General features: G+C 43.4%; 1 protein-coding gene across 1 annotated transcript in view; it reads left to right on the top strand.

The window, feature by feature from the left end:
- Positions 1-16,345, top strand: part of GPC3 (glypican 3) — a 625,714-nt gene that overhangs the window by 350,281 nt on the left and 259,088 nt on the right. Inside the window, exons 4-5 of the mRNA XM_088465838.1 lie at positions 6,718-6,848; positions 13,247-13,372. Coding sequence (XP_088321964.1) covers positions 6,718-6,848; positions 13,247-13,372 — 257 coding nt within the window. The remainder of the gene's footprint in view (positions 1-6,717; positions 6,849-13,246; positions 13,373-16,345) is intronic.

Here is a 16,345-nt window from a genome sequence, read left to right as displayed (position 1 = left end):
TATGTATATATATATATATATATCAAAAAATCAGACCCAATAAGTTAAAACCATTTTTAACCATTTTTTTTCCTCCCAAAATTTGCGTGGTCGTTTTCCGACAAAGTACGCAACTTACAAAAAAAAATCTGCTAATTTATCATTAGGGGGGATGTCCAATGGGTTCTGAAAGAAATTCCCAAATTTTTAGCCAAAAATAGGGATTTTGCCATTTTTTTCTCCTAGTTTGGGAAGGAGAAAACGTTTCTCCAGTTTTTTGTCGCCTGTTGCTGTTTTTGGCGATAATGTTAGTTGTTTTTTGCGAAAAACTCGTTTTGGCCAATGGCGGAAAAAAATGGCAATTTTCGCCGGTAATTGAATACGGCCCTGTCTCTGAATCAGCTCCTAAATGAGAGATTAAATCATTACCTATGGCCCAACCACATTCCTGATAGCCCGATCTTGAACAGAATTTGGAAGCTAAGCAGTTGCTCTGGGTGCGAGACCAGGTGCAGTTGGCATTTTACAATTTTGCAGGACAACCAGCAGGAGGCACTGTTGTCTATGGCTTGTCAGCTTATCACTTTTTCAGTTGCTCATGTAATTTATTGACCTGAGGATGGCTGTTGGAGACCACTCCACTTTTAATCAGCTCTGTGCCCACCTCCCACATAATCATCTTTCCAGATATATCGGGCAGCACAGATGGTGTAATGGTAGCATTACTGCCTCACAGCACTGAGGTTGTGGGTTCAATTCCCACCACGGCCCTAACTGTGTGGAGTTTGTATATTCTCCCTGTGCTTGCGTGGGTTTCCTCCGGGTACTCCGGTTTCCTCCCACTTTCCAAAAATATACTGGTAGGTTAATTGGCTCCCAACAAAAATGAACCCTAGTGTGTATGTGTGTGATAGGGAATATAGATTGTAAGCTCCACTGGGGCAGGGACTGATGTGAATGGCTGCGGAATATGTGTGCGCTATATAAATAACTGGCAATAATAATAATAAATATATAAAACATCTAAACATTTGTGAAGGCTGCCATTACTGTAATTCACCACACCAAGAGCCATGATGTTGTTCTTCAGAAGATCTATTGCACACCATCTCAGTCAGGGCCACATTAACAATAGGGTGGATGGGACCACAGTTTCTGGCCTCCACATAAAAATAAACCCATCATCATGACAACATGAATACTAGTCACCCACATGTCATCCATTAATCATAAGTCTTAAAATGTTAAATTTCCTCACAAAATGATGCGATTTTTCAACTTTTTTGCATTTAGTGAGACATTGGGGCTGATAGTGGAAGGAGTGTACACACCCACGTAGCACCGGCCACACCTGCTCAGCACTGGCCACACCTCCTCCACTTCCACAACTGGTCCTTGATAATTCTCAGCCCTAGGCCCATGTGGCCCTTAGATCGGCCCTGCTCCAATCACACTGTAGCAGCCCCTCCTGTGCCCCTATGATGCTTTGCCAGCCCCTTATCTGCCCCAATCACTCTGAGCCATGGCCTCCTGTGCCCAAATCACATTGTGCCAGTCTCTTCTGAACCCCAATCCCTTTGTGACAGTTCATCCTGTGTCTCCAATCACACTGCACTAGCCCCTCCTTTGACCCTAATCACATTGTGCCAGCCTCCGTTCCCCATCACACTGTTCCAGCCTCACCTGTGCCCCAATAACACTGTACCAGTCTCTCCTGTGCCCCCAATCACACTGTTCCAGCAGCTTGTGTACCCCATCACACTGTGCCAGACTGTCCTGTGTCAAAGGGCTGTTATATGCATGTTTGCATAAGTGGAAAATTATATAAAGCAATGCTTTTTGAGAAAAATAAGTATCATAGTTAAATTTGGGATACATGTAAATGGGTACTAGTATATTTTGGTGTCTCTAAAGTGAAGATTTAAAAAATAAAAAAAATACACCTGCTGAAGCCCCCTGCAATCCTAAAAACACCTATTTCATCCTTATAGTCCCCCAAAATACAAGGCCCCCTACTTTTTACCCATTTTCCAACGCTTTTTTAAAATTTTTGCCCCAAAAATGACGTTTATTTGGGGGGGGGGGGGGTGAATTAAGATTAAGCAAAACTATTATAAAAGATGATTAGTCATTAAGGGGGTGTCCAAAGGGTTCTGAACCAAGTCCCCACATTTGTACCTAAAAATATGGATTTTGCACTTCTTTTCTCACCTGTTTTTGCCTATGGAGTTTTCGCCTAGGCGAAAACATCCTGGAACTGAATACGGCGATACTTTGAAAACAGGCGAAAACCGCGCATCAGCAAAAACTTTTCGCGATCTCGGCTTTTCGCGGCTAATTGAATTCGGCCCATAGTTTTTGCTGTATTCTTATTAACACTCACTGACACCTTAGCCCAGCGTTTTTCAAGCAGCGGCTGTGAGCTCAGCTCACTTGTACTGTACTGTGTTTTATTCCTGTGGAGGCCAATGTAGTGTATTTTATTCCTGTGGAGGCCAATGTAGTGTGTTTTATTCCTGTGGAGGCCAATGTAGTGTGTTTTATTCCTGTGTAGGCCAATGTAGTGTATTTTATTCCTGTGGAGACCAATGTAGTGTGTTTTATTCCTGAGGAGACCAATGTAGTGTGTTTTATTCCTGCGGAGGCCAATGTATTGTGTTTTATTCCTGTGGAGGCCAATGTAGTGTGTTTTATTCCTGTGGAGGCCAATGTAGTGTGTTTTATTCCTGTGGAGGCCAATGTAGTGTATTTTATTCATGTGGAGGCCAATGTAGTGTGTTTTATTCATGTGGAGGCCAATGTAGTGTGTTTTATTCCTGTGGAGGCCAATGTAGTGTGTTTTATTCCTGTGGAGGCCAATGTAGTGTGTTTTATTCCTGTGGAGGCCAATGTAGTGTGTTTTATTCCTGTGGAGGCCAATGTAGTGTGTTTTATTCCTGTGGAGGCCAATGTAGTGTGTTTTATTCATGTGGAGGCCAATGTAGTGTGTTTTATTCCTGTGGAGGCCAATGTAGTGTGTATTATTCCTGTGGAGGCCATTGTGTGTGTATTCTTTTATGTAGAAGCCAATGTGTATGTTTTTTCATTGGTCACGCACGCCGCATTGCCGGATGGTGTGCCTTGGCAATTTTAAAATCTTGTGTAGTGTGCCTCAAGTTGAAAAAGGTTTAAAATCACTGCCTTAGCCTCTCACTGGTATGCTGCCCTGGGGTGGCTGACCTTCGCCGGCTTTTTGTGGTTCCGCGCCCCAGACTTTGACTAAGTATTAGGGACCTCCAGTATACAGAGACGCTATGAAGTGGCCTGGAGGCTTAGACATGTTTTTGCAAATATATGCAACTGAGATCTCTGAATTACTGCATCTACCAATGTAGTGTTTCAAATCTTATTGCTGATTTCATTTCGAGTGCTGGGGAATACCTTTTGCTGTTTCTTAAATTGAACAGTCTTGATATTTAATATTGGGAATATATAAACATATAGAACTGCAAACCCAAGAAATATTTCATATATATAATAAGACAAACAGCTGCTAACAGTATTACCCACTATAATAGATCCCGGTCTCATCCAATGGATTTTTTCAGCAAAGCTACAAATAATATGCGTAAAATAAAAGTCTGACTTAAATAAAAAAATCAAACAAACAAAACCGTATGTTCCGCTCTACTTATTTTAGTCCCAAAGTTACCTTAAATATCACCTTTAATGTAAACACGAATGTGTGACAACTGCAATATATTGCTCAGTGCAATCTGTAATTGATGTAACATTACATTTGTACCAGGAGATTACTCAGGGTAACAGGGCAGCGACTGCGACATATTTTCTCTGGTGCCCCATTAAGCACAGTGTTACTGTGTGCCCTATTGTGTTTGCACAACACCCCTTCATTTTATACATGACGTCTGTATCGTATCCTTCACCTCAGGGGGTTCCGGTCTTAGATTTTCATAAAGTTTGAATGGTTTTCCTTTTACAAAGTCCCTGATATCCCTTCTCTCAGACTAATAATCATGAACAAAGAAATTATGTATGAGAGCCAGACTGGCGTGCAGCCTGCAGCGAATAATGTAATCTAGTAATGACAGAGATTGTGCCACCAATAGTACCTGGCTAATAGCATTGCATGCTGTTCCTCTGTATGGAACCAGTACATTTAAATTCATGGACGTAAACTGTGGAAGAAAGATAGATTAATCTGTGACTCCCTAAAGAGCCAATACAAGATGAATAGTGTAGTTCCATTAGGTTACAGTGTCTGCAGTTTGTCATATCACAATGATCTGAGTATGTTACAAAATTAAAAAAGTCTTAATATGGTTCACAGAAATTAAGAATTTAACACTGTTAGCTTAGGTGACAGCTGCTGGCCCATAGCAGCAGGACAGGGGTTAAAATGAAAATCTTAAAATAAAAATCTAAATAAATTGGGTTATAGTGACCCCTAGTGGCCAGTTGTTTTTAAACATATGGCATTGCATTAACCTTTAGAAATGTACATAATTGTAGAGTGCGGTTACACAGCAGGTTCTGCTAGTTGGAATGCTGCAATTGTTGGGGTGTTGTGTGGGAGTTCACTTCTTTCCGTTCTGTAACTAATGTTCAGTATAACTCCTTTCTGTTGTGGGATTACTGTTTGCAGGAATCAGATTTATAAGCTGCAATCATTTCAATGACACCCGTACAATGTACTAAGTCATAGAGCAGAGCAGTGTTGGGCAACAGACAGGCTGGGGCCACATGTGGCCCTCCAAGCCTTCACTTGCATTCCCCCCCCTGCTTTGTTATGACATTTGTTTATTGTAGCTTGTTAAATGTGTTTTAAAAAAAAAACGTGTTGATGTGATGTGTTACTACAGTTAGTTGCCTTATCCTTGATTAAATACAGTATATTAATTATTTTCAGATTAAGAGTAATGTGTGACCCTTGTAAAGTGTATGAGATTGCCTATTCCTGTCGAGGGATCAAGTATATTCACCTAACTTGCTTAATCTCACATTGGTCTCCTTATGCAATGGATAGTGTATTATTATATGGTATTAATAATGAACCCTATTAATGGTCTATAGCATTGCACCCCTAACAGTGCATGTTTTCTAGATCTCCTAGTTGATGCACAGGTGTATTTATTACATACATGCCTACCCTCCCGGTTTTCGCGGGAGGCTCCCGATTTTTCGGGTAACCCCCCGCACCCCCGGAAGGGTAGGCATTTCTCCCGCATTCTGCCCACTTCCTAGTGAAGTGGGCAGAATTAGGAGAATACCCGCGGCAATCGCGGGTTTCCGTGAAGGGGGCGGGGCTTAAGCTGTGATTCTGCATGAATCACAGCATTTGTGACGCGAATCGTCAAGCCCTGCCCCCGTCGGCCCCCTGCTGCATCTCTTACCCGGGCTTCTCCCGGGAAGAGAAAGTTAAAGGTAGGCAACCCTGATTTATTACTGGCTGACACATGTTAAAAGATCCACAGGTGGTGCTAATTATTTCATTTGTGATAAATTGAAGAACAAGCAGCATTACTATTCTATTATATTACTATTTCTATTGTGGTCATGGTGTGGGCTGGGCAGGGGGGTTTCCAGGCAACCGGAAACCCCCCTGCATTTGCCCATGTGCTGCTCTATTACTACCCCTGTCCTACCTTATGTGGCACAGACATTCGCACAGTTTGTATGAGGTGCAGGGGGTGGGGGGGTTGACGTGGGCCCATCTGTTTGAACAGGATGTCATACACAAAGCAGTGCACCATAGTATGTGACTTTTACAACATAGTTTTTGTTGTGTTGCATATATACACAGGTAACTAGAAAGCAGGGCATGGTGTGGTCGCCTAAGGGGGATGTATTCTGTAGAGTCCCCTGTATTATAGGAGTCTTTTTTTGTTTGTAGAGTATTTTCTTCTCAGTACAACATGTTCACATTGTCATGATAAATACCTCACTCCTTTTAAATTGCTTACAAATAGCCTGTTAAATGAGAATTATCATAGCATAAAATATCTCTAAGCATATACAAGGTGGCCATAACTAAATTTGCCCTGATAATGGGCACATCAGTGTTGTATTGCTGTATTATCATTAGTGTAATACAATAAAAGTGATACAGGTCGAGTCTCCCATATCCAAATATTCCGAAATACAGAATATTTTTAGCATGACTGAGAAAGTGAAATCTTTGCTTTCTGATGGTTCAATGTACACAAACTTTGTTTAAAGCACAAATAATTACAAATATAGTATAAAATAACCTTCAGGCTGTAGTTCATTATTATTTAGTCTTGTTATTTACATTGTACAGAGTCATATTCCCCCTATCGGCAGCTTTTTGCACTACAATATTGTACGTGGAATCTGCTACCTATGTCCTAATTAGTCTCCTGACCAAATTATGTGTCATTCTGTTGGTAAATCAAACTACTGAACAGACGGCTCGGATTAGGGGAACTTTAATTATTGCCATCCTGTGTGTGTGTGAAAGATGATGTTTTGCCTCGTTATGAGATCCAAACTTGATGGGAAGTTCTGAAAAACCGAATATTATGTATATATTTTCTTGCACTATTCAAAAAATATAATTTGGATATTTCAGTAATGCTTCCAGAATGTGTGTGTGATTTCTTTGCAGTATGAGCCAAATTAAAACCCTGTGATTTTAACAAGAATGTGTTAGATATTAAATCTGCTGTGTAGATAATTCCTGATCTATGCAATGCTAACACTTCTTATTTTGTATAGGTGAATAAATTGTGCGGCACTTCAAAGCAGAGAGTGTTACGGTCAGTACGCGTTGGAGCAGATTCATATATTAATAAAAAAGTATTCAAGGCCAACACAGAGAATGAGGAGACTTTGACTGGAAAAAGGAGGTAAATAAATACTTATATCCATATTACCTGGTGCCTTGTTACGTGAGTACAGATGTTCGTCTCATTCGGATGAAGATTGAGTAGTTCTATCTTCCACTTAACGCAGATTATCTGAAGGCTTACCTGGAAGAGAATACAAGGTCACTATAAGTGGAATATCATCATAAAGATATATGCCATTAACAGTGAATTATGGCATCCCTTCCTCCAGGGCTGCCGAGACATTCGGGTGCTAGTAAGCAGGTTGACCAAGAATAGTGGCATGGCCAAGTCCCACTTGGAATATGACTGCCACGGACCCTTGCTGGGCTTCCTAGACAAGTTCAGACCATACTTGCCTACCCTTCTGGAAGCTGCGGGAGGCTCCCGATTTTTCGGGTAACGCCCCGGAAGTGTAGGCACTTCTCCTAGTGAAGTGGGCAGAATCGGGAGAATATTCCCGGGGATCAGCGGGTCCTTGCGTAGGGGCCGGGGACTTATGGCACGATTCTATGGGTCTTAATGACGCGACCTGTTCTGCACGCCAACCTGCTTCTCCTCCCCGGGTTTCTGCCAGGAAGGGAATCTCAGAAGTCTGCAAGTATGGTTCACACTCATGCAATGGTACCTGACCTGGTCTCCTGCTCAGCAATCGTTTATTACGGTGGAAACTACGCAGTCTTTTGGCAGCGTTGATAATTTTGTTTATGTAGGTGACCGTATAACTGGTCACACATGACCCTGTTGTAACTACCGTAATTTACACATAATGCAGACAAAGTGGATAGAGCAGTGAGTTGAGTGTTGTACACTTAAGTCGGCAACATAGGTACATTTTTGTTAATAAAACTTTCATCTTTATTACGTTTCTCATTAAAAGTATGTATTCAATAAGTTACTTATCTTTTGATTCAATTCAAGGTAAATAATTGGTATTACTACTCCAGTGACGTGCGGTGAGGTCAGTGCCTGGGGAAGCACACATGGAGATGGGTCTGAGTGCTGGGAACCTGTCTCACCTCCTACTCACTGTAACTCTCCCCTCACTACACTAAACTTCAGTGGCCTATTCATCATACCTAAAAATTCTCTGGAGGTAATTAGGTTTAGAACTTGCATGGAGTTCTACCTAATATACCGGAGGAATTCATCATTCCTCCTCCCCATAACTATCTATTCCAAAAAGCTGTCATTTTTGCGATGACAGCTTTTCAGGAAATATATACTTTTCTCTCTCTACACTAACTTACTGCAGCTGGAATCCATGCTGCGCATGCGCTGTTACATCTGTAAAACCTGCGCATGCGCAGCACTGCCTACTGATGCGGTAATTTTGTGTCCCCCTCACCCTGTTCCCGTACTTACCTGCCCGCTGCAGCGCATCCAGCTTCGTCCTGCTGTTCTGACATGTGGTCTCCCAGCTGACCACAGACAGTTTAGAAAAAAAAAAAACATTTTTTTTTTTATTCTAAACTTTATTGTGTTCTGCTGGGAGAACATGTCTCAGAACAGCCACTGGAGCCAGAGGACGGACCAGAGCGCCGGAGGGAGACGCCGGGAGACCTCACCAGCTGGAACCAGGTAAGTGTTACCTGCTATTCGCCACCTCACAGTGGCGAATATAATCACTCCATCAAATTCCGAAAAAACATAATTTTCGGAGTTTAATGAATACCATAATTTCCACATCCCTATACTAATTAACGCAGGGGGACTTAACTAGGAGATATCGGTGATATCTCCTGTGTTAAGTCTCTTCATGAATACTAAAATATTGTTAATTAAGGAAAATGTCCTTAAAAACTTTATTTTAGTGTTGATGAATAGGCCCCTCAGTGTCCATTGATTCTCCTACCTGCATCACTGTTTCTTCTTTTGCTGCTGCTGACAGCTGAGATCTCTAAACACTGCAGTACATTTCCTAGTCACATGACACATCTAAGGTGTCCTTCAGTGCTCAAGGCACACCCCCCCATACTCATGGGCATGCCTCTTTTAGCTTTCTTTCTGTGCAGATTACTGCACCCCTTGGAGGGTGACACCCGCTGCAGTCCACACCCCACACCTCTGTTATTACTCCCAACCTCCAATAGTTTTAATAGATCCCTCAGTTGCATTATCCTCCCTGGCAGCTGTGTCCATAGACCCCCAACTGCAGCAGTCCCATCCCCTCCACCAACGCCATCATATGTCAATATAAATAGATGTATAATTGTATAATCCCCACCCCCACAGGGCTACGAATTCCTATGTGGGACATTAACTCCAGTGGCGTATCTATAATGGGTGCAGTGTGTGTGGGGCACACTGGCCCCCAGGTCCAGGGGGGCCCCGCCCCGCACACACTGCACCTATATTATTTGAGACTTACCTGTCCGTGGTCCCACGTCGGGTGTCTGCGCTGCTCAGAACACCGGAAAAAGGCCGCCGTGGACATTTTCCGGCGTTCTGCGCATGCGCAGTAGACTCCGGGCACACTCTAGTGCCCGGAGTCTACTAAGGCTTCGGTGGCTGGCTAGCCGCATCATTCGGCTGCCGGCCACTGGGGAGAGAGGAGGAGGCCCCGCATGGGGAGTGCACACGGGCCCCCTCCTCTCTTAAGATGCCCCTGATTAACTCCATAGCCCAACTCCCATACCAAAAATCAACCCCCTGCACTTACCCCCTTCCCCAATGTACAGATCACAGCGATGCGTGGGCTCGGGGGACTGATCATTAGTCCCCATGCTGAGGCTTAGCCAAATAGTGCTTTGGGACAATGCTCCCCTCCTCACACTTTTATTTCCGGCGCATGTGCCTCAGAGTGATGTTCGCATGGCATTCTGGGGCATGATTTTGGCAGTGATATCAGCAGTCACAGACCACGACATCACTGCTAGGGAGCTGGAGCAGGAGGAGGCCAGTACAGAGCTTACTATTAGGGCCTGTTAATAATTAAACACAATGAATATGAGCCTGATGTCCAATGTTGGTGGTTTAGAGAGCAATGGAAACAATAAGAAGGCCTCACGAGGACCTACCTGTATTATTGGAAGAGGCTGCAGTGGGGAGCTTTGTTTAGCTCTTTTGCTTTCCACCACTTGCAGGCCTCTTCGGTCCTCAGCTTCTGTCTTCTGCTGCTTACCCTTCCAAGCAAGCGGCCCCTGGAAGCTGGGATCCGACACTTGATCCCAGTGCCGGCTGCTGCTGTGTCCTTAGCGGGATATCCACAAAGCTATTCATATGCAGTGCATAAAAACAGGTAGCATTGCCTTACATAAAATTTAATATTTAGCTGACCATTATCTTATCTCATTTAACTTAGCTCTTTCTTCTTCTCCATGGCTGCTTCCTAAGGCTACCATCACTAAGCATTGACATTATCGACACCGGTTCCTTATCCTCCCTGCTTGACTCACTTCTCTCCCCTATTCTCTCTCTCAAGCCACTTCCCTATACAATGCCTCCCCTACTTCTGCTCTTGACTCTGTTGCTCTGGCAATCACTATTCAACCCGCAGATACACACCTCAACCCTGGCATTCCAAATGCGCCTGTACCTGCAAAAGTGCAGACTTCCTCCATTTCAAATGTACGCTCTCATCCTACAGTGCTGCCCTTTCTCTCTCTAAACAGTGGTATTTCAAGAACCTAATCTCCTACCAGTCCTCAAACCCCCAGTGTCTCTTTGCTATTTTCAACTCCCTCCTCTGCCCACTCCCTCCTCACTCCCTGCCCTTGACTTTGCCACCTACTTTACATCTAAAATTGCATGCCACCAGTCCCTCAGCACTACACCCCCTCCTTTCTCAGACCACTCCTCCCCGTCCATCTTACCAACTCTGACATTTGTTTCCCTGTATTGGGAGAGGAAGCAATGGTCCTCATCCAGTCCCCCCCCCCTTCCACCTTGACCTCCCACTTCCTCTGTTAACTCTCTCATTCTGCCTGGTCCCATCTTGCCCACCTCCTCAATCTCTCCCTCTCATCAGGCACTGTCCCTTCCGCATTCAAGCATTTGCTTGTCTCCCCCATTCTTAAAATATATCCTAACACTCTCTCTAACTACCAACCCATCTCTCTCCTCCCTTTTGCCTCCAAACTCCTTGCGCGTATTGTTTACAACTGCTTTACCGACTTTCTTTCCTCCCACTCCCTGCTTGACTTATTTCAGTCTGGCTTCCGTCCTCTCCTGTACTGAAGCTGCTCTCATGAAAGTCAGCAATGACCTTCTTACTGCCAAATCCAAGGGCTACTACTCTATACTCATTCTCCTCTTTCTCTCTGCTGATGTTTTTACATTGCACTCCTCATGCAGATCCTTCACTCACTTGGTCTACGTGATACTGCCCTCTCCTAGCTGTCCTCGTACCTCTCTGACCGTTTCTTCTGTCTCCCCTCATGACTCCTCTTCCCCCCACTTCCACTACTGGTAGGTGTCCCCCAAGGTTATGTTCCTGTGTCCTATTCTCCCTTTATACGTCCTATTTAGGTAAATTCATCAATTGTTTTGGCCTCCCAATATCGGATCTACCTTTCCTTTCCTGATCTTTCCCCAACTCTTCTCTCTCATATTCAACTGTCTCTCTGCTATCTCTTCCTGGATATTCCTGCGTTTTTTTAAACTTAACATGTCTAAGACTGAGCTGACCCCACAATCCCGCATAACCTCACTTCACAATATAATTTTCCATTGCCAGCACAACCATCTCTAGTCCCCAAGTGCGCTGTCTTGGAGTTATTCATGATTCCTCCCTCTCCTTCAAAGCACACAATCAGTACCTTTTCGTAGTTCTGCCTTTTCCATCTCAAAAATATTTCAAGAAGCAGACCCTTTCTCACCGTGGATGCTACTAAGGCCCTCAGCCATTTGCTAGTCATCTGCAGATTGGCCCACTGTAACCTCCTCGTATCTGGCCTCCCTGACTCCCACCTCTCTCCAATACAATCTGTCCTCAATTCTGCTGCTCGCTCATCTTCTTCTCCAAATGATCTACATCTGCCTCCCCTCTCCTACAAGCCCTAAACTGGCTCCCTCTGCCCTTTAGAACCCAATGCAAGCTTCTCCCGTCTCCAAGATTTTGTTTGTGCTGCTCCCTGCCTCTGGAATTCTCTCCCTCTCTCTATCAGACTCTCCACCTCTCTACTTAACTTAAAATGGGCTCTCACTTCTTCATCAAAGCCTTCCAGCTCTTATCTTAACCCACTGCTCCATTATCCTTCCACACTGTCTACCCCATCTGTGTCACCCCTGTCTGTCTGCCTCTCCCCCTTAGAATGTAAACTCTCACAAGCAGGAACCTCATCCCTCGTGTGCTTCTCCTTCCCTTACTTTTAATAAAATGTACTCCTAACTCCCCACAATGACACCTAACACTTGGTTTCTGATGCCATGCTGTTTTTTTAAATGTTACGATCACTAATGCAGCAAATGTTAAGAGGGGCACTGAGAGGGGGGGAATGGGTACTAATTACCTGGGCCCCGGGTCCACAGCCACAGCCCCCCTCCCGCTTACATGTCTGCAGCCCAGCCCATGCTGCTGTGTGTTATGCTGCATTGGGTCCAAGGAGACTGCGTGTGGGGGGAAGCAATTGCACTGCTCATGTCCCCCCCTAGCTTGGTGGCTCACAGCACCCCCCTCGGCGGTACGTGGCCACGTCTCCCACGATTAGGCCATGCCTCCCGAGTGTCATGGGGCCCAGGACGGCTCTCTACGGCCCTGACTGTTAATAACTGTTTTCTTGTGTGATCATTTGCTTATGTACTGTGTAAGGCACTGCATAACCCTCGTGGTGCCATATAAATAAAAGATAATAATAATTAGTGATCCTATTTGTCGTAATGATTAGTATCTGTGTTGTGTGTTGAGATAATTTTTTGTGCGGAAATGTATATTGTTACTGTTGTATTCTTCAGCTGTCTCTACATGACGGAGTTTTTATCATTAGTTTTTATTATTATTTTTTAACTTCTAAGTGCCTGGTTAGTATTTACTGTGCAGCAAGATTAATAGCTAACTGTGCTATCATTATTACCAGCTGTGAATATTGCTCAGAAGTTAGAAGCCTACAGGTAGAGCCTAGCAGCCAATTAAAATGTCTCTAAAGCTGATCACACACAAGCCGGGTGCTACACTGACAAATTTCGTCACATGCTTGGGTGACCAAATTAATGAGATCCCGCTGTTCACTTCTCCGCCATAGTGGCTATATCAATTCAGAAACACAGTTAGGCCAGTGCAGCCATCATAGGATCTGATTCCAAATCAATATAATAAAAAAAAAAAAAATGTACTTCTCAATTTATATTTCTTTGTATTGATCAGGACACTACTACTAAAAGCACAAAACATACAAAAAAATTATGTTTCCATTTTAAAGGCTTAATTATTTAAGCAGCTTATAGCTTGGCATTGATATTTGTCTTTGTTCTTTTTCCAGGGAGTTTATAATGAAGTTGAAGGCCTACAGTCACTTTTATGGCAGCATGCCTGCACTCGTCTGCCGTCACAGCACTGTTGTTGAAAATGACACATCCTGCTGGAATGGACAGGAAATTGTTGAGAGGTAATTTAATCCTATTTTAGCTACTTGTTCCACCCATCTATGATGAGTCTATACCGTATCCTTCTTGTAAGCAGCAGCATAGCTCCCATTTTTTTTCAATGGGATGAAAAAACCCATTCAGAGTAAAGGTGCATATACACAGGCTGATACAATCACAGACCAGCCAGATGTATTTATTACCAGTTATTTATATAGCGCATACATATTCCACAGCACTTTACAGAGAATATTTGGCCATTCACATCGATCCCAGCCACAGTGAAGCTTACGATGTTCCCTACCACATGCACACACACATGAACACTAGAGTTCATTTTTTATTGGGAGCCAATTAACCTACCAGTATTTTTTGGAGTGTGGGAGGAAACCGGAGTAACCGGAGGAAACCCACGCAAGCACAGGGAGAATATACAAACTCCACACAGTTAGGGCTGTGGTGGAAGTCAAACCCAAGACCTCAGCACTGGGAGGCATTAATGCATTACACCACCTGTGCTTTCCAGATCTCTATTAGGTTTGCGAACAGATTCTGCAAGAATCGTGTCATTTGGCCCGCCCCCTATTTAAATATGCTCTATTCGCAGCAATTAACTGCAAGGGGTGGGGCTTAATGAAAGGAAACATCGTGCCCCCCACACATCGCCGCCCACCTGCTTTCCTCTTGGGGAGGAAAAATGAAAAATAGACAAGTATGCGAATACCTCGACCATTTGAATCTGGCCCGATGGATGTGCGAGCAGAAATCCGTTAACTTAATGAGTTGATATATGGCTAATTGAATCTGTCACTTGGTTTTACATGTGCGCGATCAGACTGAACACCATAAGCACAGTTGAATGATGACTACATACAGTCAGATGTCATCCATCTGAATTACCTGTACTTCCCAGTCAGAAACATACCAAAGATCGTTTTGAGCCCATACACAAGTTATCATTTGTCATACATGAAGTTTGGCACCTCTGCAGTTTAAACATTTTGCGTTTGCCAAATCCGTTTTATACTTTGTCTGTAGTACGCTCTCACACCCACATAACTTATTTAAACGTGTATAAATCAGTCAATGAAGACAAAACTTAATCTAGCTAGCTGTATGGATTGTTGCAAGTGGCTGTACGCTTCACAGATTTATCTAGAATGAGAATTTAGGCATCTGAGTGTCATGAGATGTCATTGGGGCAATTCAATTGAACGCAATGTGAATAGCGCCGGAAAGGAGTTCCCGAATCAATTCAATTGTTTCTCCAGCACTCTGCACTTAGTCGGGAGATGCTGGTTAGTGTGCCTTAAACCAGGTATTTAGGCGCGCTAACTGGCATTTTCTGACTTAAGTGCTGGCCGCTAAACTGAAATATAGCATTAGTCAAGCTAACAGCGCGGTGAATTGAATAGCTCTGGGAACTCCTTCCCCGGGGTATTTAGCATCGCACTGAATTGAATCGCCGGAATCGGTATAAGATGCTGGTGCTCGGGATCCCACCAGTTAGAATCCCAACACCGGTATCTCGAAAGGGTTAACATACCAACCCTTGTTGGTCGGTATGCTAACCCTCTCCTTACCCTAACCCCCCCCCACTTTGGTGCCTAACCCTAACCTCCTCCCCTAGTGCCTGACCCTAACCTCCCTTTCCCCAGTGCCTAACCCTAACCCTTCCCCCTTAGTGCCTAACCCTAAACCTCCCCCTAGTGCCTAACCCCACACCCTAAACCTAATCCCTCCCCCCTAACACCCCGATACTTACCTTCGGTATCCCGGTGGTTGGGATGACGGTGCCAGGCTTCTGACCAGCGTCGGGATTTCAGCGCCGGTAATAGGAGTGTCGGCATTCAGACCACCGGGATGTCGAACGCATACAGAATCCACCCCCTTGTGACTCAAAAAGTGTGTGATGCCATTTAAGTCAGTAGGGATGGATGTTGGTGTGCTCTTTGGTGATATTCCATGGAGGCCGCAAAGGCGGATGTTTGTGGATGGGGCTTGCAATCTCTTTAGTGCAGTTTAGTGTAAATTTGTGTGCTTTTGAAACGTATAGAGTAACTCACTTTGAAAATAATGATGGCTATGATAATGGCACGACACTAACTTAACCTGCAAGCTACTGATTTGCTAGTTTATATGTAATATCTGCATGTGGTATAACCTTAAAGTTAAATTACTGTTAATCCTGTCTGAGATTATGCAAATGTCTAGAAATTCAGTGACTTTATGTATATGAGAAATCGTTCTGGTGACTGTCACATTATCCAGAGACAAATGAAATAATTTGCTTCTTATATTCTGCTTACATTTTCATACTTGAGTCATTTAACTTCTCAGCGCCATTAGGGAAGAACAGACTGAAGTACGCAAAAGGAACTCCTCAGTAAGTAACCTTAGGTATTAATTAACCTGTACTTACAAATCTGACCTAAAACACTACAGGGACGACAAAATGTCAGCAGATATATGTTTTTTAAATGACTCATGCTTCCAGTATTTGCATCTATTAATATGGATAACCAGGCTCGAGGTGTTGTACGACCTCTACTTGTCCAGCGGAAGAATCAGTTTAGGGAATTTTTTCCATCTAATTTAATGTGCATTTAAAGTTTGATTTAGCAGTTAATATTTAATGGATGTTAATAGACCCTATGTTAAAAGTCTCCAGAGCTCTTCTGCAGTACTTTAATTCAATATGTAAGATTGTATGTGACATCTCTTAGTACCTACAGTATTCAGCCAAATTATAAACTGCATGTTGTATTTCTCATCATTTATTAGGCTTTTTACAGGTTGTACAGGGACCTGGTAATTTATCAGTGTATCTAAAGCTGAGTACACATAAAAGGATGTAACAATGATCAAAAATCGAAAATCTTATTGCAGATAATAAGACTGTAAAAGGTGTATGATATAAAATAAAATAAATGTTGCTACCCATAAGTTTTATATGGTGCCACAGGGTTTACACCACACCTTACAGTAGGGGTGGG

Source organism: Taudactylus pleione, unplaced genomic scaffold, assembly GCF_031769625.1.
Source record: "Taudactylus pleione unplaced genomic scaffold, aTauple2 ptg000064l, whole genome shotgun sequence".
NCBI lineage: Eukaryota > Metazoa > Chordata > Amphibia > Anura > Myobatrachidae > Taudactylus > Taudactylus pleione.
The sequence above is the reverse complement of the archived record's forward strand: the minus strand, read 5'-3'. Positions and strand labels throughout refer to the sequence as shown.